Source organism: Eucyclogobius newberryi, unplaced genomic scaffold (assembly GCF_026437365.1).
Source record: "Eucyclogobius newberryi isolate DKJ021-1_F unplaced genomic scaffold, fEucNew1.0.hap1 SCAF_19, whole genome shotgun sequence".
NCBI classification, from domain to species: domain Eukaryota; kingdom Metazoa; phylum Chordata; class Actinopteri; order Gobiiformes; family Gobiidae; genus Eucyclogobius; species Eucyclogobius newberryi.
Window position 1 is genome coordinate 30,104,224 of NW_027315823.1, and position 22,754 is coordinate 30,126,977.

General features: G+C 41.0%; 1 protein-coding gene across 2 annotated transcripts in view; it reads right to left on the minus strand.

The window, feature by feature from the left end:
* The window catches only part of arhgap40 (Rho GTPase activating protein 40), a 22,830-nt gene extending 14,054 nt beyond the window's left edge, over nucleotides 1-8,776 (minus strand). Inside the window, exon 1 of one of the 2 annotated variants that reach the window (XM_072452617.1) lies at nucleotides 8,644-8,776. Coding sequence is in view for 1 of the 2 variants with exons in the window: in XM_072452616.1 (XP_072308717.1) it covers nucleotides 4,658-4,731 (74 nt within the window). In the remaining variant the exon portion in view is untranslated. Of the gene's footprint in view, nucleotides 1-4,657; nucleotides 4,907-8,643 lie in introns of those variants that run through there. The other variant, XM_072452616.1, reaches the window with a different exon arrangement.
* Between the last annotated feature and the right edge of the window lie 13,978 nt (nucleotides 8,777-22,754).

Here is a 22,754-nt window from a genome sequence, read left to right on the forward strand (position 1 = left end):
ACACTGACTAATAAAACAATAAGTGCCATTGTTCACTGATGACTGTACAAATGTAGTGATCAACTTTCTTTTTTTAATTTTCAGGATAGGGCATGGTAATACAGTTTAAAATGTTTATCATGATGTACAATTTGCAATAAAGACGTAATTGAAACGAGATAAAATACTTAAATGTGACCTTTAATATTTGTGCCTGTGTTACATTTCACTAAAACGTCGTGAACATGATTTATAATTTAAACTGTCAGAAAAGTATTTTTCAATGAAATGTCACTTATTGATGACATCACAGAGGGATTCTGTTTGAAAACGCAGATCTACTTCCTGCAATTGTTTTACTTTTATTTTTCAAATTTTCTTGACAAACTGCAACTTGACTGATGTACAACTTAAGTATTTTGCAGAGGCGCTATCCCACCAAACAAAACATGAGCCCTGTCATAGACTTTAAGGATAAGTCATAGTAGGAAGTTCTGCTTCCACATCTCACTGTCTTTTCCATTCATTAGTGTCTCAGGCTCTGCACAACCTCCACAGTCGATGTTAATGTGTCTCTAGGCGTAAGCGTCCACAATCAGCTGTAATTCAATATTGCCCCGAAAGCAAATGATGATATACTGTGTACTGTGCTGTAGCGTTGAGTGATATGGCCCAGCCCAGTATAAATAATAAGACCAGTTTCCAGTCAGATTTCACAACACAATTCAATAATATTTCAAAACCATGCTTAACTTTCATTCATATAATGTGGCAAGCTCATTCGGCCCCACAGGAAAAACAAATACCGGTACATTTGTTTTAATTACAAAAATGCCTGAAACCAAAACGAACAAGTCAATGCACTTGATTAAAATCACAATGCAAATCAATGCTGTAATGCATTGATTTGCAAGTAATGATAAGTAATTAACTTAAGCATCTTAACACCAATGCAGCTCTGTTGCAGCTTTTCCAAAGTAAGTTATTCAAATACTATAACAGTGATATATTATCCGTGGTTTTGACAATAACAAGCGCTCTGACGACAGCCAGGGTAGTCGTCCTACCTGTCTGTCCTCATACTAGAGCCCAGGTTTACTGATATGCAACTGAGAGTTATGTGAGAGAGAGAGAGAGAGGGAGGGAGGGAGGGAGAGAGAGAGGGAGAGAGAGAGAGGGAGAGAGAGAGAGAGAGAGAGAGAGAGAGAGAGAGAGAGAGAGAGAGAGAGGGGAAAGTCTTAAGTGCAACTCGTCGATCAGGTTTATCTCATTCCAAAGCCCCGTTTATGGAGTGGAGATTTTCCTTCCTACACAGGGGCAGAAGGTGCATTAGGGAAGGTTTGCACCCTCATTTTTAGCAGGTTAAATAATTACCTGTATAAGAAGAGTATCATACTTGCACCCCGTTGAAACTTAGTTAGTTTGGTCTGGATGTGTTAGTTAGATGCTAATTAGCTAACAGTGTTTATGAGTGTTTAAAGTTCATACAGCAGGATTTCTATGAAAATGAATTAAAGACAGAGAAATGTTCACAGTTTTATCTGAATTAAACATGCATACATCCAAATGGAAGCAGTCAAACGTTATGCTTTCTTTAAAAGAAGCACGCAACACAGAAACGTAGAGGCAAAAACCTAATCTGGACTGTTTCGATGAAAGAAATCCTGGATATAACAAAAATGTAAAACCTGAAACTCCACCCCTTAACTGCGATTGGTCACTAAGAATATTAAAACCAGGAAGAAATGAATCTCAGCGGAGCAATTCCAAACTAAATTAAAGCCGCAAGCGGCAATGATCGGCCCTCGCCACGCCGCCGCAGCTACGCCGCAAGAGGAGGGGGCGCTAACGCGCCCCAATTGTCCTTTTATTACGCCTACTGCTGAATCTGTGGTGCTGTCACATCTTCTCCCCTTTGTTTTACCATCAAAAAGCAATTTTATTTTGAATTCTTGGCAAAATGTGCGGCTTAGCCGCACAGACACCGTGACTCTTTGAATAAAAATGTGGATAACTTTTGATGGTCCACCCCTAAAGATGAGTCTCACCAAATTTCAGGTTAATAGGGCTAACGCCCTAAGAGGAGTTTGTGAAAGTCTAAAGTGTAAACATGTTCTGGCGATTTCCCCATTGGAATAACATGGAAGGTTTCGGTCATCGTTACGGCAACGCCATAACAATTATGACATGGGTCTCATTGACTTTTTTGATGGGGATTCTAAAATTGAGTTGTGTGTCAAATTTCATATAATTTCGCCAAACTAAACATTTAACCTCCATATAAAATCTGTAGGGGGCGCTGTGGCTCCAAATTAATTTATTTCACTTCAAGTAGGTTTAGGTCAAAGAGTTTAACAACTGATTCTAATTTGACGCAATTCGGACTTTATCTGCGCAAACGGCAGAAATGTTAAATTTGGGAGATTTCTGAAATTCTTGCTACAGTTTGCGGCTTCGCCGCACAGAGACCGTGAGAGGTATCAATGTAATTTGGATAACTTTTGATGTCCCACTCCTCAGTAGCATTTTCACCAAATTTCAGCTTTTTAGAGCCACCGCCCTGGGAGGAGTTCGTAAAAGTACGACGTTTGGAAAAACTCCGAAGTCATGTTTAGCCATTTTTGAAGCAATATGGCCGACATTTGGTTGGGCGGACGGCGTTGCCGTAATAATATTTTTTACTTCTCTTGTCACCATCTACCTCTGCGCCAAATTTCATGATTCTACGATCAGATTTTTTTGGGGTCATTTCCCATCTCTCAATGCATTTTTGGTACATTTGGGGGCGCTGACGCGCCAATTTTTTAAATTTTAGAAAAAGGAAATAGCCAGAATGTAGAGAGGCACGATTTTTAGAGGTGTGCTAATTTTTGTGACTTTTCGTCAATGTTCACTGGGTGAAAAATAGAAGAAAGAAAGAAAGAAAGAATAATATTCCGATGCGAAAACAATGTTTCCCATTTTTCAAATATCATAAACTATACATTTTCGGAAAGCGCTCGCGCTTTCCTACCTCATGGTGTGGGTCCCTGGTCACTGACGGGTACTTTCGTTAATTTTGAGTGGGCTCCGCCCACTTTGTGTTTTTGGCCCTCTATACAGTAATAATGTTCAATTTTTGTATTACATGCTTATATGCACGGAACATGCAAGATATGGGGAACGTATTCATGAGCTACTTAGCGCAAATGAGTGCTTTATAAGGGGATGACGACCGCGAAGCGGGGTCGTCATCCCAATTTAAAGTGCTTGTTTAGTGCGTACTTTTGCACGGGCTTCGCCCGTTTACGACGGTAAAGTTCCATTTTCCTACTACTAATTAGTATGCACGGGGCGTGCGTGAGTGAAGGAGTGCGTTAGTGAGTGTTTGGAAGTGGGCGAGCGCTTCGCGCTCGATTTCGTGCGCACTACGTGCGCACTTTCGCAGCCGTGCTTCGCACGGCCTTACGAGATTAATAGGCCTCTCGCCAGCTTGTGGCGCTCGGGCCTAATTATCAATGTCAGCAAAATGCATTGATTCAGCTGCATTTTACTGTTACGTTTCTGCCTCTCATTTTATATCAAGAGGAAGAATCCTTGTGATTAACCAAAAATGCATAACTAAAACCTCATTCATTTGCCCTGTTCATAAAAAAGAGGAAGGGAGGCGTTCACATTTTCCATAGCTTGGTTGTTTCAATGTAACAAAAAAGCCATTTACACTGTCTAGTTTTGCTTATGTTTTGGCTCTCAAAATGTCACCTTGTCGATAATGTTTCTTTTCTCAATGCCATGTGCATCAACAGGAAGCTTCCTCTGGCTGAAAAGAATAGACTAAATGTCAATTTCTGTGTACAATAATAGTCAACAATGCAAGGTAATGCCGCCGTGCGCGACTCTGTCAGAGAAATCACTAAATCCATTTGAGATTGAGGCTCATGTTAAAAGGACCAGAGGTTAATCCACGTCAAGCCTCTTACAGCTCCTGCAGAGAGCACCCGCCTGAGAAAGTTTCTTCACAAAGCCGGCAACTATTTTCAGCCACTCCAAGACACGCATGCAGCAGGTCGAAGAAAAAAATGTGATCTGGCAACTGTGATTTGATATGAAGGTCAAGCTAATCCTCCTGCATTAGTGCGCACACCAAATGTAAACTAAACGTGTGGAAATTCTTGCCCTGTGCTTGAGTCGACAGCAGCAGATCTGACCCAATATCTGACCCAAACAGCCCTCCCAATATGCGTCATACAGAAAGTTACACATGCAAAGTGCTGCAATGATTGATGGACTAATCACGACCAGAATGAAAATAATTGTAGTCATATTTTGACCGTTGTTAGCTTGAATACACCAACTTAGAAAATACCTTTTAATAACAAAGACCGCATTGTTATATCAATCAGAAGCCTTCATTCTCCATATTTCAACCTTTATTTGGTTGAGAAATATATTCAAAAACTCGCAATGTACTATAGAATTAACAGTAGTCCACAAATTGAATAAGTCTAGAATAAGTGTTTGTCCACAAATTGAATAAGTCTAGAATAATGGCTCCAGGACGGACTAAACCAGATCTAAACATTAAATCTGGTCAACAGAAATCATCACTAAACCCAAGAACGTTACTTAAGCCATCATTTTCATTATTACCCTGCTGCTGCTGCTGTTGCTGCTGTGAATAACATCTTCTCGTTCCTACCTGGCCTTGGCTCGGCCGATGACCCGTCCAGATAGCAGAAGGAGTGCGGACGAGCTCCTTCTCCTCCAGGGCATTTCGCTGGAGCTCCTGCCCGACCAAGAGCAAGCGAGCGAGCGAGCCTGGAGGAAACCACAGCTGCTTCCCCCTTCTCCTGCTCCGCTCACAAACACATCAGCAAAGGGACGGACAGAGCGGCTGCAGCGCTGGTGAACGCGTCAATACTGTGCATCCTGGGGCAGGAAGAGAGCGGTCTGCCGGGGGCTGGGTTAGTCTGAAACACTAGGGAAGAGCCCGTCTGAAGATGGGAATGGGCCGTGGACATAACATCTGCTGCGCCGGACAGCTGAGTGCGGCTTAAAGAAATGACTCAGAGTGCGACTCATGTTCGAGCGGTACGAAATGAGTGGGTTAAAATAGCCTTTTGACAACACGCAGCTCTTCTCAAGGACGGTCTAGTCATAGGCGCTCTCAAACGGCGTGGTTTCACAGCTGTCAGCGAATTCTACAGCCAGACCTTACTCTAGCCTTACTGTAATATGTAAAACAATGAACAAAAAGTGTTAATGTGTGCAGGAAAGCTGGTGAAATGGTGGTATGGATCTTTAGAATGTCAGAAGAGTAACTGCTGATTCCACACAGACGTAATGATTTATCAGCAATCACTTCAAAGGGTGGACAGGCCGTGTCTGACTAAGTAGGAGGCATGGGAAGAATTTAGGCTTCTTAAAACAAGCAAAAATAATAAATGTAACTAAAAAGATGCAGTGTTACAGATTTTAGAACAATAATGAAACAGATCATGTTGTTATCTTGTTATTAAAGACATATTTGTTAAAGTTCTATATAAGAAATAAACAACAAATATTTCCTGTTTAGACTATTTGTGCAAATGAAGGAATGCTTCTAAGGCTGAAGTGCAGTCACATAAACGTCACTCAGCGAGGCGTTCAAAGTGTGGCTCTGTTGAACACACTCTATGTTAGATGTGCGCACAGAGACAAATTCCTTTTGTAACAACAAAAGTTATGACCTGGGACTGCAACATGTCTGCCACATTACCAAACTCAAGCTAGATAAGAGAGAACTAGTCGTCTACAACTCGTACACAACAGTAATAAGTGAAAATTAGATGTGAAAATGACTGATTGACTGTATATCGAGAACCTTGTCGTTGCTGGTCTCCTGTCCACAGTAAATGCATAGCGACGACAACAGAAGTAACTCCAGAAATCACAATTACAGTGGGCGGAAGCATTGGGAAGAAGGAAGAAGAGGACAACACACCAAAAGAAGAAGAGGATCTCATGTGCTTTGAACTCGTGGGCTTTGAACTGAAGAAAAAGGTCTATAGAATAAAGTCTGGCGGTAATGTAACACTTGGATACCAGCCGCCATAAAACGCAGAAGAAGAAGAAGAAGAAGGTCAGTGGTAAAATACGTTTGATGTCTTATTACAAGTTCCACAAAAATGTCTGTTTTACTGTGACATACCAACTTCTCTTACAAAAAGTGCAATAAGCATGCCTTGATAACCTTGTGACATTTGAACTCTGAGTCTGTGCACTATATCTTCTCACACCATTTAGAGCTCATTGCCCCGGCCATGTCACTTTCTCTTCACGGCCTTATCATTCACCGACATGCAGCCGCAGCAGGAGTCCGTCTACGTGATAGGTGGTGCCCTTTGACCTCCCGGCTGTCAGTCCTATTCAGCTCAAGAGTGGTGCCTGCGGGTAAGAGAGTGTGAGGGCATTTAGGTCTGAGCCTCCAGATGGCACGTGACAGCCAGCTCATCCTCGCGCCGCACTGGGCCAATCTGCCACGCTCAGCACGGACGCCTCGCCGAGCTGGACGACACCCAAAGGAGTGAGAAGTCAAGTCCCAAACTGGATGAGAGACACGTACTATGACTGTATGTTAGTCATTTTATATCAGCAAGATTTAAACATGAATTATTATTATCGTCAAACTGTGTGGGTTATGCACTATCGCTATTGTTTTTCACAGATTTTCAAAAGCATTGGGTTGATTTGTATGCAGGAATTCAACTATTTTTTCATTTCGTCGACTAATTTTATTTCTATTGAACACTTTAAATACATTGTGAACCCAAAAAGGTTGCAATATGATGACTGAAGGGTTCTAGATAGAGAATATTTACTATTAAAATGTGAAATAGTTTATTTATTTGAATATAATTTAATAAAGGGACTGTCTTTGTTATAAAATGTATTTTCATATGTGTTTAGAGTCTGTAAACTCCAGATAACAAATTACAATGATAAAATTATGATTTTTTTTATAGTTGAATAGTCACAATTAGTCGATTAGTCGTAAGATGAATCTAAATAACCTTGTATATCCTGCAAGTGTGGTCATAGTCCCACTTTAGGCTCATAGAAGCAATAGTATTAGCTCAAACCACTGAGAGGAAATGAAAAAATGAATGAACATAAAAGACAAAAATATGAATTGCATTTCTTGTGTACTATTCTTGTAGCGCAGTCACACAAGGGCAGTGGCAATGCAGTGCACAGCTACAGTGAAGTGAGTGAAGTGTGCTCATCATTAATATTACAGTAATGTTCATCAGGCCTGTGCGGCTGAACTGGTTCCGAAGCACAGATGGGCACTGAGACGGAAAACCTCTCATTATCTGCTCATAAACAAGGCCCATCATTAGAGAAAAATTAATGACCAAATAAAAGATCTGAATGTCAAAGTTACTTATATAACAGCAATTAGTGAACCACCAGACAGACAACCAAAAGCAACACATAACATGGTAATACGCTGATAACATTATAATTAATTTATACATAACATTGATCAAGCTTCTTCAATAATATACGTCATAAATGAACTGAATGTATAATCTGTAATCTATAATCTGTGGTCTCTCGTGGCACTCATCTCCTCACACGTGCCATATGGAGGAAAGTGGATTAGACTCATCACAACACACTGACTTCTACTATTACCTTACCTAACAACACGGCCCACACACTGTTCTTTACGTAGTCAACAGTCAGTAGAATACTATCTTTGTCACCTGTGCACACCAATAAAACCCAAACATAAATCCACACAGGGCAGCAGCAGGTGCAGTTGAGGAGTATGGATATTATCACATTCAAAAGGATATGGCCTATCTCGATGTTGTTTTCTATCTGCCTTAGCAAATGCATCTCCAAAAATAATCATAACTTGCCTGTAAAGCCTATATAGGAATAACATAAAAGGAGTAAGTTTGAAATAAGAAACTGCTTAGAAATTGTTGTGTGTACACTTTATAGAACGTTATAAAGTCCTGATTTCAAATGGACGGCAGGGGTCTGTATAACTGTAGGAAAGTCACTGTTTCAGAAAGAAAAATCCTAACATGTAAAACATTGGCAACACAAATTTAACATTTGAATGGTTGGAATTAGAGGTCCTTTCAACTGTCAACAATCACGTCTTTGGTGTTGAATAATGGCACTACTTTCTGAAGCTATTGCCAACAAATAATATCACGTTGACAGAGAACTTGTCAACCTTTGTGCCGGTTTTCGTTTCATTATTTGGAACACAGAAATAACAGAAATATAGGCAAGGCAAGTGTTATTTGTAGAGCACATTTCATACACAAGGCAATTCAAAGTTCTTCCCACAGCAGGAAAAATGCATTAAAATCACAAAGAAATTACAGAAACAGAAAAACAATAACATTCACTAAATAAAAAATAAAAATATATAAACCAATAAAGCAACAAATCTGCAATTTGATAGTTAAACTCTTAACAGAAAAATGTGCAACAGCCATCTTAAAAACCATGACAACCAGTTCTCTCTCTTTCTCTCTCTCTTCATTTTTTCTTTTTTTAATCAACAACAACAACAACAACAACAACAACAACAACAGTCTAACTATAAAGAGACGATAAAAAAGTTTCTCTTGCACATCTCCATCCATTCCCCACAAAGCGGTCCTCGGCAGTTCTTACCTGGGAGAGGACCGTCCACAGCCCCGGGGCGCGGAGGTTCGACACGCCGCAGGGAAAGTCTACCCCTGCCCCCATCAAGTCCATCCAAGCCCGGAAAAGTGTCACTGTCAGTCGGCTTACGAGAGCAGAGACATGCGGTGGAGGAGACGCGCTTTTCCCCGGATCTGTGGATGGAAGCTACACGCAGCACCGCGCGCGCCTCTCTCTACGTAATCCTCCTCACCTGCTCATACGTCATCACGCAGCCGCCACAACAACAGAGCCACGTGACACAACACACAGCTGCCAAAAACATGATTACACAGACTGGGGAAGGCGTCATTGTATTTAAACCATGTAAGCTTAATGACATTACTAAGATAACTCAAACCAATTCATTTAGTTTGGGGGGACAGAAAAACAGAAATAAGGAACAAAAAGTAGGAACAAAAAGGAAAGAAAAATATAATCTAAACCTACTTATGCCTATAGACTATAGGCCTATCTAAGGTAAGCAAAACTATTTGATTACACAGTAGGGTTTTCAAATGTATTACAAAATCAGATAGTAATCTATACCAAAACTGGTATTGAAACTTGACATTTCAGAATCAGAAAATGTTTATTGCCATTGTCAATGAACAGAATTCACAAACACAAGTACCTAAAATAAATAACATACAACATTTGACCTTTCAGACAGAACTAGCACTAAGAAAGTATATAAAAAGAGTAAATGATGTAGAAATATATAAGAAAGTACTATTAGTTTGTGTTAAAAATCACAACCAATGTTTCAACAAAGTGTTCTTAACTATCATTGTGGAATTTAAATTGTTTTGGGGTTTCCTTATTCTTATCGAAGTCGAGTTTGGATTTTTAGTTTTATGACAACACTGCACCGAAATGCCTTTTACACTCAAACTTAATGTCAGCCTTTTTTATATAATTTAATTTCACACATGCCTATTTCTATTTCGTATTTGTAATGTATTCTTGCATTTCTCCATTGGCTCCAAACTCCAAGAGATTTCTCAAGTTGAACTGAATCATTTATGCTTAACCACTTTCTAAAAGGAAACAGTAACAGTCATGTCTGTCAGTGAAAGCTAATCATGTCCGAGCCCCTCACAGCAGCAGCAAACCTCCTCAGGCTCTGACTGACGAGCCATTTGACTTGGAAATGAAAGCATTTGTCTGAGCTGACGCCATAACCTGAGGTCTTATCATGGAAACACATTTGCAGGAGCAAGATGAGGAGCAAGACTAAACCACTCTATGCAAAAGTCATCACCTTATTTACAATCATTTTTCTTTTTTTACTAAGATGTCTCATAGATTTGTATACATTGTTTTTATTATATTATTAAAAATGCATATAGGGAAAACCAAACAGATATTTTAAATACTTTGAATATGCATCATAAGGTTATTGTTCGTAATTACTGCCGAGTCACATAACATTCTCTATTATCTTTGTTAGACCTAAATTCCAATTGCCTAAGACTTAAGAGCTTATGTATGATTAGGTGTTGTTCTGTTATTCTTTCAAGCAATAAATCACTCACTTTGGCATCCATTTTACCATTGCAAACTCCTCTCCCCCCTCACGCTTGCTTTAGGTGGAAAGATGTCTCCTCCTGGACAGATCATTTCAGTCTAGTATCCTGTTTTTTGTTTTCACTGGTCTTTGCTCCTTCTTGCAGACTGTCCGGGTCAGAGCTGGCCCGTGGACGGCGGCGGTGGACGGTGCCGGGACTCTCTTCCTGCTATTGTTGCGCGCATCCCTCACAGGGGCATCATCAGCTGCTGCCCTCCGATTGGGCCTCCGAAATTGTGGCGTTTCCACAGAGACAGGGAGTATTCCTGCAGACGATTGCGTTCGCCCGTTGAAAGACATCCACAGAGACGTGCAGATGCAAGCCTGATGCAAAGTGGGAAATATTTGGTCGATGTGTGATTTAGAGTCTATGAGGAGATGATGCAAAACCAAACTTGCTTATTATAACAGAACATTTTGGGCAGGGAAAGTTGCTATACAGTTAGATTTAATAATCATTCACTTCTTATTCTCTTTAAGAACTTATCACTGCATCTTTCATTAGGGCAGAATGGTGGCTCCTCTATTCACACATGGTTATTATCACAATTATAGGCGACTGAAGACTAAGTTCCTTTCAGCTTCTCTGTAAATCTGTGCTAAATTAATGTGATTTAGTATTAGAATTGTAAAATACAAAAAACAGTATATTAATTATTACAATCTTGATAGTCTAATATTAGGCTAGGTTGGTATAGACCACTCGGAAACTATTTGGTAAAGGTTTGTGTGTGTTTAAATGAGTGCATAGTTTCAAATTATCAATCAGTTTCTAGATATCTTTATGAATAACCTTATTGGAGAAGAATCTGATGAATTAATAAATCAAATCTCTTTTACTTTGCTCTGGTGAAGACCGTGTGTTGAAACGCATCAGTGTTAATGCAAGTTTAGGGGACTCTTGTGTTTTGAGCTGTAACTATACTTGAGGAGTAATTTAATTGAGCAGTTAAAACAAACATTTGAATAACTGCATAATATAAGTGCAGCATAATAAGGAGTACTGATCCTGTATGAGGGTTGTTTGAGGAGACAAAAGGACAAACATGTACCTCTGTCTCCTTCTGTCTCCTGCAGCCCAAGCTGGGATTCAAATTAGTGCCTGGTTGATGCAACCCAAATATATCAAAGTAATTCTATTTTCTGAAATATTTTCAGGGCTATGGGAACACAGCAAAAGAAGAACCAGAATTGAGAGTGACAAACGTACATTAAGGAATTCTGAGCCTTGATCTGGAGAGCAAGTATTTCCAGGTTTGTTTGCAAATAATGAGAGGAATTCAGCACATAGCTTATGAAGAAGTCACATACTCCTAGTTTATACACGTGAGATAGTTTGGTGTGAAACACTTGAGACAGTGACATATGATTGAAATATGATCTGCAGAATGTAAACTTATCCCTATAATGAGCAGGTGCCTTTCCACTAACTAAACCATCTGTAAACTCTTTTAGCACATATACTGTATGTAACCTAACCCCGTCCTAAGCCTATCTGGCTGGGCCACTCACAAACTCACAAAGTTGTCCTGTAGCTTCTCCTTTGTACTCCTGCTTTGGGTCATTGTCTTGTTGGAAGATGACCCTTCACCCCAGTCTGAGTTCCAGAGCACTCTGGAGCAGGTTTTCATCAAGGATGTCTCTGTAACTGCTGCATTCATCTTTCTGTTGATCCTGACTTGTCTCCCAGTTCCTGCAGCTGACAAACATCCCCACAGCCTGATGCTGCCACCACCAGGTTTCACTGTAGGAATAGTACTGACCAGCTGATGAGCGGTGCCTGGTTCCCTCCAGACATGACACTTGTTATTCAAGCCGAAGTGAAATCTTTGTTTCATCAGACCAGAGATTTTTGTTTCTCATGGTCTGAGAGTCCTTCAAGCTGCTGTCATGTACTTTTACTGAGGTCAGGCCACTCTACCACACAGGCCTGATTGGTGGAGTGCGGATGATGGAGGCCACTGTTCTCAAGAGCTTTCAATGTTGCAGACATTTTCAGTCCCTTCCCCAGATCTGTGCCTTGATACACTCCTGTCTCGGAGGTCTACAGACCATTCCGTGGACTTCATGGTTTGTGCTCTGACGTCACTGTTAACTGTGTGACCTTATATAGACATGTGTGTGCTTTTCCAAATCATGGCCAATCAACTGAATTTACCACACTCCAATCAAGTTGTAGAAGCGCCTCAAGGATGATCACTGGAAAAAATAACTACCCGAGCTCAATATTGAGTGTCATGGCAAAATTTGGCTTTTGTTCTTTTTTTTGTTGATACATTTGCAAATAATTGAAGTATTCTGACAACCTTCTTTCAAGTTGTCATTATGAGGTATTATTTGTAGAATTTTGAGGAAGATAAGATAAGATAAGATAAGATATTCCTTTATTGTCCCACATGGGGAAATTTCATTGGTGCAACGCAGGTAGATACAGAGGTAGATACAGAAGAACAGATCACTTATAGGAAGTCTGAAAAACACTTTCAGTAGAAGATCTCCTATAAACAAAAACTCCCATAGACAAATAAATAAATACATAAATACCATTGCATGTGATCACGACAGTAATTACACATGAATATGTGTCACCACAGCACATGGATTGCACATGAATTTCACAGTAATTGCACATGAATCACAACAGTAATTACACATAGGAAAAGAATGAATCAAATTTTTCTTTTAAAATAAGGCTGTGCCATAACAACATTCCTGGATTCCTGGTTTACACTAGCATAAGTGGCACGTGCATTAAGCTGTGTAAGTCTGTTAGGCTCTTTGGTGACGCACACCTGGGAAAAGGGCCAAGATATCTGTGAGCTCTTGTCACTGCAAATGAAACCTTCTGCTCCTGAAGTGGAGTCATGTAGATTTAAGTCTATAACTTATTGTGTTTGCCCACTATTTTTCATTTAAAAATAATACATAGAATATATTTATGGGCAATACCTTTTATTATTCGATAATTACTTTTGTTTGCCCCCTTTCCCCTCCTCAGAACGCCAACAAATGATTGATGATTTAATGTGACAGGGCTTATTGCATAATTGGCCAAACAATGGTCTCTGTTCAAACATTCAAGCAGGCGAAATAATGGCTTGCTATTTTTACACACACACAAAGTATTATCCTTTGGGATTAACCCTAATTTGAGCAGAATCACTGATTTCCATTGCCGGTGAGCTCAGCTGCACGAGTTTTGCTGATGTTTAGTGCAGCTGGGATAAGTGTGGTAAGCCTTTTGTGGAAACAACCCAGCACAGAGAGACTGTGGGTAAATATAGAGCAGAAAAGAAATGAATAAAGCAAGCGCAACAAAACAAAAACTATTATGGTTGGGAAGTTTCTGAGGAGCCTGCAGAAAACCACAACGGCGCCCTCTTGCGCCTATCAGTGCGTACTGCATGGAAGTCAGGGTCAATGTTGTATTTACCTAAAGTGTACACCAGAGGGCGCTCATGGATTTGTCTTGGCATGAAGACCCTGAACCTCAGCTGCCCTTTTCTTAAGCCTGTTTAAATCAATGTTTTTCAAATGGCTTGGAACCAGTTCGTGGCAAACGGGTCATTATGGTCAGGTTATTTGATTTTCTAAAGTGCAGGTTGTTGCTGCCGTTGTTGCTGTCTGTTGTTGTTGTTGTTGTTGTTGTTGTTGTTGTTGTTGTTGTTGTTGTTGTTGTTGTTGCTGTTGTTGTTGTTGTTGTTGTTGTTGTTGTAGTGGTGCTGGTGGTGGTAAATGTATCATTGAGTTTCACATGATACTAATACAGATAATTATTATGAAGAAACATTCAAACCACACCTGGTTGTTTGGAGGCGCCCCATGATATCCTAATGAGACTATAATGCTTTGTCGGCGTAAACCCTGGAATACCTCCTTCATTTGTCCAGCCCAGATCCCCGTGCGCGTCTCTAGCTCTATGAATAACACCTCTACTGTTATTGTTGGAAAGTGCATCAAGATTTGGAAAGCTACTGTATCATTTCATCTTGCACTGAAATAGAAACCATATATGGGGAGATGTTTTAGCAATAGTAATTCAAGCTTTTATTGCAGCTGGAGTCCACCGTAACAATAGCAACGTATGTAAAGATTTGTGGCGTTGTTGCTAAAACAGATATAAAGAGGAGCAGAGGGTTAGGGTTAGAGGCCTCGAGCAGAGATGTAGATTAAAGAAATGGAAAACATGAGTCAATTTTTTTTTTAGCTGTGTTTCCATGAATTCAAACGTTCACACATACAACGCAAACAACACAATGGAAACACAGCAATCATTATGTGACGGCCTTTTCAAAGTTGATATATCTAATAACTTAGTGTGATGGGAGGTTATTAGACTATTAGACTCATTCAGGTATGTTGGCACTATAGTCTAACTGCCGGGAAAGAATAAGATCAACCATGAAACGCAAGTCGTTTTCAAGTGTAAAGTATTGTAATAATGTGTAATGTATTTTTAAAAATCTTTTTGAAAACTTTTCTTGCCTTAGTAAAAGATGAACAAAGACTTCATTCATACTGAACAAATAGTTTATTAAGAATGATTCAGACTTAGTAATTACTTACCCTATTACCCTAATTACCTTCATTCCTAACGCCAATCTTAAGTTACTAAACCTGAATTATGTTTAATAAATGATGTTTTCATTGTGAATTAGGTCTTTGTTCATACTTTGTTAAGGCAATTTAAGGTGGAGTTATTTTAAAGTGGTCCCGAAATGAAATGTGAAATAAAATGCAAACAAACTTGAGTTAAAACAAGATACCTGAAAAAGTACATATTTTTTTCCGTCTCCATGGAGATGAGCAGTTGACGCCACCAGGCCATGTTACAAGTTAGATCTGTTGGGAGGCGCGCCACACTCACAGTAAGAATACATGTTTTCCAAGGAATAAATGTAGATATGTCTAATTTTATACTAGAAATATTCCAGGCAAAGCATAATAGAAAACATACATAATACATCTTTTACAGAATATGCCCCGTTCAGAACCTTATGACAACAACAATTCTGCTTGCTCAAGTTTTCTAATCAAAAAAATCAACTTAATTTGTAAAAGTGTCATGAGGAGTTCAGGTTTTCAGGTCAGGCGATGGCGTAATGCTTCTTGTAGATAAATGTGTCGAGCAAAAAGTCTACTTCCCTGCGAAAGCTGAAGAGATTTACGTGCTTTGGAAGGTCTGTACAGCTATTCCACTGCTGCCGGAGCACAGAGGCAATAAAGCACATTTTCCATCACTGAGTTTGATGGCGTGTGAGAGTAACCAAATACCAAGGATGACTTACAATTATTTCCTCCTTCATCCATCTCACCACACTCATGTTGACGCTTGCGCCTTTGGTTCATCGTAATGTCCACAGAGAAATCTTCCCCCTGTCTCTTGGCGATGCACCCTCTTGAGTCTGTAGAGGCCATTCAGCAGCAGCCTCCATCGCTCTGGCCAGACTTTACGTGAGCATCTGTCATCTGCAGACACCGCATTTGCATCTCTATGAAGCTTTCAAGGAGTGCATCTCTGCTTCATGGAAAAATGCGACTACGCGCACCCATTCGACAGACTTAAACATGTAAATACCAGCTCCGTTTGATACTCGACGTGCTTTCTGAATAAACATTACAGTGTATGCTTTATTTGCGTTGAACCTGTCGCTCTCATTATGCATGTACAGAACACACGCGCTTAGAATCGTCACGTCACTGTCTTCAAATGTGTGATTTGTGGCTTCACGATGATGAGGCACGGCGCTCCGTAACCCTGAATTTGCGTGTCTTCTGTGTCGATGCAGCCTTTTTCTCACAGATGTAACGCTCTTTACAACTCCCCTCACGGGACAGGATTGAACACACTACTTCATCGTTTCATATTCTCAGTCTGGCTTATGTTCCCTTTTTGTATTTGTCGCATTTGTCCTATGTCTGTAAAATGTCTTTCCATTGTCCAAAATGTCCAGTTTGCTGCAGCCAAAAGTACATTCCATGCATTCCACAGGGACCTATTTATTGTTTCCGTTGCACATTGGGGTTTGGGAGGAAATTATTCGTTTGTATATGAAGCATATTGAGCATTTACACCTTTGCCTTTCTCATTTTAAGCCGAACTTGGCCTAAATCGTTCCAAGGTTATACTGTGAGTTGCAAACAGGAGGAAACATAAATCTGCTTTTCCATCACCAGGGAAATGTTTGGAGATTTGACTGAAAGAACTGCTGTTTCATCCAAAATAAAAACACCTTCTACATTTCAGTGGCAAAAAAGACGCTCAGCAACTTAAACGCAGAAGGATTTACAGCATGAACTGGTGCGTGATTGTTTCGACGAGCCGTGTCTATAATATTCTTACCGCGGGAGACAGGTCAATAACCAGGCGCTAAAAAGGCCAGCGGTGAATAATCAGAGTACGCCGTCATAAATATAAAGCCGATTGATGTGAGATCGATCACTCAGGAGCTATTACAGCTTGTTTTGAAAGCCTTTAGACTTTAATGAGCAAACCTGACCAAGGAAGATCTGATTATTTGGGGATCAACAGCCTTCATTTGCATTGACATAAATGTAAAAAGAATGATTATTAATATTGCTAATTTGTGTTTATTCATGTATCAATACAACTTGTTGTTAAATTTAAAACGGAACATAAAACACAGAGAAAAACGAAACAGAAAGTAATGGCACAAGGCATTAAAAAAAATTCAATAAAAAGTTACTACATAAATTGTCCAACATTTAAGTCCCGTTTTGTTCAACAAACGTGATACATTTTTCCAACAGAGTTCTTTCCAAACATGTGATTTTGTGATCCTCCATTGGGATGTGTATAGTTTCCCATTCTTCATCAGTCAAAACAAAATTACCCTCTTTTTCGTTCATCTTTGACCTTTTTTCCATCAAGTAACATTGCTAATTTATGAAAATACCTGCACAGCCTTCTTCGTTTACTCTCACACAGAAAGTTCTCCATCTATAGCTTATAATAAATAGTTTAATATTATTTTGTTTCGGCGCAGCATTCATCTCCATCTTGATCTCGATTTGGTAAAGACTACATTTCAAATAACTCTGATTTTTCACGTTTTTCTGATTTTTACTTGGTTTAGTGGCATGATCCCTGTCATAAATAATTATTATAGTTTTACATCAGTCAAGTTGTACTTTGTAAAGAAAAATGTAAAAGTGAAAGTAAAAAAACTTGCAGGAAGTAATAGTAGTAAAAGAATCACTAGCTTTGTTATCAATTAGTGACATTCCGTGAAAAATGCCGGGACAATTTACTCACAATTTACACTTGTTTTCTGACAGTTTAAACAATTGTTCAGCAAAATAAATTATTATTTGTCAAAAAACTATAGCCAACCAGAACGTACAATTATAAACGTCACCAAAATGGTCAAACTGGGGAAAGCTGTAAAAACACATGTGATGTTTGATATGTTTTAGAGAAATGGTTTGTCTAATCTGTCATATGAGCATTAAAAGGAGGAACAGGTCAAGGTCAAGTTTATAAAGCTCATTTACAAACAGCTATAAATGCCCCAAAATGTAAAGATAAATGATGGCACAATCATATTATATCTATATCTATATCTATATACATAGTTAAAACACAGCCAAGTCGTGAAAATGTTCTGCTCATCTAAAAGTGTGTCTTTAATAGAGATTTTAAATTCCAAAGTTTGGACCTTGGGCCGTCCAGCAGACACGGGACGCGCATCGACAGTATTTCCAATAAACAAGATGGTGCCAGGCCATGAATATATTTCCAACGAAGCAACGAAATCCCACCAATGTTTTGCATGCTTTTGAACGATGGAGAACACTGAGAGAACATGCAAACTCCGCAAAGGCCCCATCATATTCAGCAACTAAACCGCAGAGAGCTAAAGCGTCTGTGCCCATTGACACATACCATGCTAAAAAGACCATTTGCGCCCGTCTAAACTCCGACAGTAAAAAGCTGCTTTCGTCTCATCTGACAATTCTTAGCGCGTAAAAGCAAGGATTACTGTGGCGTTATCGCGTTATCACTTCCATGATTCCTCTTTTAAGGCTGTCTTGCAAGTCACTAAAAGGGTACGCTGTCTCCTCAACACTTACTGGGAGAATCATCTTTTTTTTTTTTTTTACAATATCTTGACTTTTCCCAAACTTAAATGTCAGTGTTACTTTCGGTGGAATAAACACGATTATTATTCCATGCCGTATACATCTCCTGCAATGAAAGAATTGGGCCAAGTGCAAATCCATGAAATATGCAGAAGAGGGAAGTCCTAAGCCCCCTCAGTTTGAGCTCGTCCCGGGACCGTGGAGATGGAGGTTAAGAGCAGACAAGGGCGATGACCCACATTTTCCACCCAAAAGTTTTATGAATTTTAGAACGTCCTTTGTGGAAATGCTGTTGAAAATAACATGAAATATAGCCGCAAGCGGCAATGATCGGCCCTCGCCACGCCGCCGCCACACCGCCGCCACGCCGCAAGAGGAGGGGGCGCTAACGCGCCCCAATTGTCCTTTTATCACGCCTACTGCAGAATCTGTGACGCTGTCACATCTTCTCCCCTTTGTTTTACCATCAAAAAGCAATTTTATTTTGAATTCTTGGCAAAATGTGCGGCTTTGCCGCACAGACACCGTGACTCTTTGAATGAAAATGTGGATAACTTTTGATGGTCCTGAAGATGAGTCTCACCAAATTTCAGGTTAATAGGGCTGACGCCCTGGGAGGAGTTTGTGAAAGTCTAAAGTGTAAACATGTTCTGGCCCCATTGGAATAACATGGGAGGTTTCGTTCATCGTTACGGCAACGCCATAACAATTATGACATGGGTCTCATTGACTTTTTTGATGGGGATGCTAAAATTGAGTTGTGTGTCAAATTTCATATAATTTCGCAAAACTAAACATTTAACCTCCATATAAAATCTGTAGGGGGCGCTGTGGCGCCAAATGAATTTATTTCACTTCAAGTAGGTTTAGGGCAAAGAGTTTAACAACTGATTCTAATTTGACGCAATTCGGACTTTATCCGCGCAAACGGCAGAAATTTTAAATATGGGAGATTTCTGAAATTCTAGCTACAGTTTGCGGCTTCGCCGCACAGAGACCGTGAGAGGTATCAATGTAATTTGGATAACTTTTGATGTCCCACTCCTCAGTAGCATTTTCACCAAATTTCAGCTTTTTAGGGCCAACGCCCTGGGAGGAGTTCGTAAAAGTACGACGTTTGGAAAAACTCCGAAGTCATGTTTAGCCATTTTTGAAGCAATATGGCCGACATTTGGTTGGGCGGACGGCGTTGCCGTAATAATATTTTTTACTTCTCTTGTCACCATCTACCTCTGCGCCAAATTTCATGATTCTACGATCAGATTTTTTTTGGGTCATTTCCCATCTCTCAATGCATTTTTGGTACATTTGGGGGCGCTGACGCGCCAATTTTTTTTATTTTAGAAAAGGGAAATAGCCAGAATGTAGAGAGGCACGATTTTTAGAGGTGTGAACATTTTTGTGACTTTTCGTCAATGTTCACTGGGTGAAAAATAGGGGGGTTGGTCCCGAGAAGAAGAAGAAGAAGAAGAAGAAGAAGAATATTCCGATGCGAAAACAATGTTTCCCATTTTTCAAATATCATAAACTATACATTTTCGGAAAGCGCTCGCGCTTTCCTACCTCATGGTGTGGGTCCCTGGTCACTGACGGGTACTTTCGTTAATTTTGAGTGGGCTCCGCCCACTTTGTGTTTCTGGCCCTCTATACAGTAATAATGTTCAATTTTTGCATTACATGCTTATATGCACGGAACATGCAAGAGATGGGGAACGTATTCGTGAGCTACTTAGCGCAAATGAGTGCTTTATATGGGGATGACGACCGCTTCGCGGTCGTCATCTCAATGTAAAGTGCTCGTTTAGTGCGCACTTTTGCACGGGCTTCGCCCGTTTACAACGGTAATGTTCCATTTTCCTACTACTAATTAGTATGCACGGGGCGTGCGTGAGTGAAGGAGTGCGTTAGTGAGTGTTTGGAAGTGGGCGAGCGCTTCGCGCTCGATTTCGTGCGCACTACGTGCGCACTTTCGCAGCCGTGCTTCGCACGGCCTTACAAGATTAATAGGCCTCTCGCCAGCTTGTGGCGCTCGGGCCTAATAAAACGTCTAATAAGGTTTGACTTTTGGTTACAGCGTTAATTCATATTTCCTTGTCTGTTGCAGTCATTAAATGTGAAATGTGCACAGACAAACATGACACAGAGACAGAAGAGACAAGTGTGGGTCCAAGTGAATTCAAATGAGACTAAAAGAAACACAGACATTCCAGGGAGAAACTATCGGACGCAATACATTTTAATGAGCAAACGCATTCCTCCAGACTGCTTTTGTCCGAGACAGACTGTAATAGCGTTGTCTGTGCTTTTGACATCCTCCCAGCGCCGCAAGAAATATTGTTGAAAAATTCATCAAACACTGTGTATGTGTAAATGTTTCAAAAAATCCTCCTTCCAAAGTATTGACTTGTGATACTTTCTGTTGCCATTGGATTTTAGCCAAGGTTAAACCAAAATGTTCAGATTTATTTGAGTCTATGGATAAACTCTAATAACTTGTGCGGTATACGTTCATATTCTGAGCATAAATGGAAAAGTTTTGTGTAAGAAAGAGAATCTGGTGCAAAAACGTAGATAAATACATTTCAAGGAAGATTTTTTCCAAGGTTATGGTGCACTGTTTCCATGGAGATGACAGAGGTTTGCTTGGAATGATTGTCAATAGAGCGTTTGACTTATCCATCTCCATGGAGAAATGCATTCAACGCATCAGGGCACGTTACAGGTCAGGTCTGTGGAGTGGAGACGTCAAATGCAGTAACAAGGAATGTATGTTTAGCTTTAAAAACACCTGTAATTTAATAAATAGATAAAAAATTAAAGATAAAATGTTTGTGCCATAATTAGGAACATTCCCAGCCAAGTTACAGTGCACCTTTAAATCATGCATTTGTAACACTACAAACAATCAAAGTGTGTCGATATAAAGTCAACAATACACAATATTGTGCTCAAAACAAGAATGTATAATATGATCAAAGTCATCACAAATGAGAATAAATGTTTTCTATCATTTTATTTGAAGAAAACAAAAGTTCTTTATTGTCCCAAACTGTATATTTAGTTTAACTTTCACAGCAGATTTTCTTTGACAGTCGTATTAAGCTTGTTTATAGAATTTTTAAAAGTCAAAGTCAAGATTTAAACCCTTGAGCGTTTTATCATCTGTTCCATGCCATCTGCCGAGGACGACGCAGACTTACAGGACTCGCAAGGACCCTGAATGGAAAATGAAAAAATGAAATAATCATATATAATATATATAGTTAAGCGTAAAGATCAGTGTAAGAAAATGCATACAGCCACAGCCTCAAAAGGATGTCCTTTATATTCAGCCTCAGTTTAAAATCATATTTTATACCTATATTTGATGGATTATGTTGGAACATACTCCACTAACTGATATGACAATAGAGCCTGCTCCAGCTCTGCTTCTGTCACAGGGGCTGGAAGCTGAAAGCCTTTGGGTTCTAGACATAAGTGAGTAACACAAACTACAAAATACACATTTCAGTCTGGCATGAGCCAAGTGAATAGGCTGGTGCACCATAAGCATGAGTTTTGCTTGGAATGTAGTTGCTCCTGGGTGCTCCTGGGGGCTCATGGGGCTCCTGGGGCTCATGGGGGCTCCTGGGTGCTCATGGGGCTCCTGGGTGCACCTGGGGGCTCATGGGGCTCATGGGGCTCCTGGGGCTCCTGGGGCTCATGGGGGCTCCTGGGTGCTCCTGGGGGCTCATGGGGCTCCTGGGGCTCATGGGGGCTCCTGGGTGCTCCTGGGGGCTCATGGGGCTCCTGGGGCTCATGGGGGCTCCTGGGTGCTCATGGGGCTCCTGGGTGCTCCTGGGGGCTCATGGGGCTCATGGGGCTCCTGGGGCTAATGGGGGCTCCTGGGTGCTCATGGGGGCTCATGGGGCTCATGGGGCTCATGGGGCTCCTGGGGCTCATGGGGGCTCATGGGGCTCATGGGGCTCCTGGGGCTCCTGGGGGCTCCTGGGGGCTCCTGGGGCTCATGGGGGCTCCTGGGTGCTCCTGGGGGCTCATGGGGCTCATGGGGCTCCTGGGGCTCATGGGGGCTCCTGGGTGCTCATGGGGCTCCTGGGTGCTCCTGGGGGCTCATGGGGCTCATGGGGCTCCTGGGGCTCATGGGGGCTCCTGGGTGCTCATGGGGCTCCTGGGTGCTCCTGGGGGCTCATTGGGTTCCTGGGGGCTCCTGGGGCTCATGGGGGCTCATGGGGTTCCTGGGTGCTCCTGGGGCTCCTGGGGGCTCATGGGTGCTCCTGGGGCTCCTGGGTGCTCCTGGGGGCTCATTGGGTTCCTGGGTGCTCCTGGGGCTCATGGGGGCTCATGGGGTTCCTGGGTGCTCCTGGGGCTCATGGGGCTCCTGGGGGCTCATGGGTGCTCCTGGGGCTCCTGGGGGCTCCTGGGGGCTCCT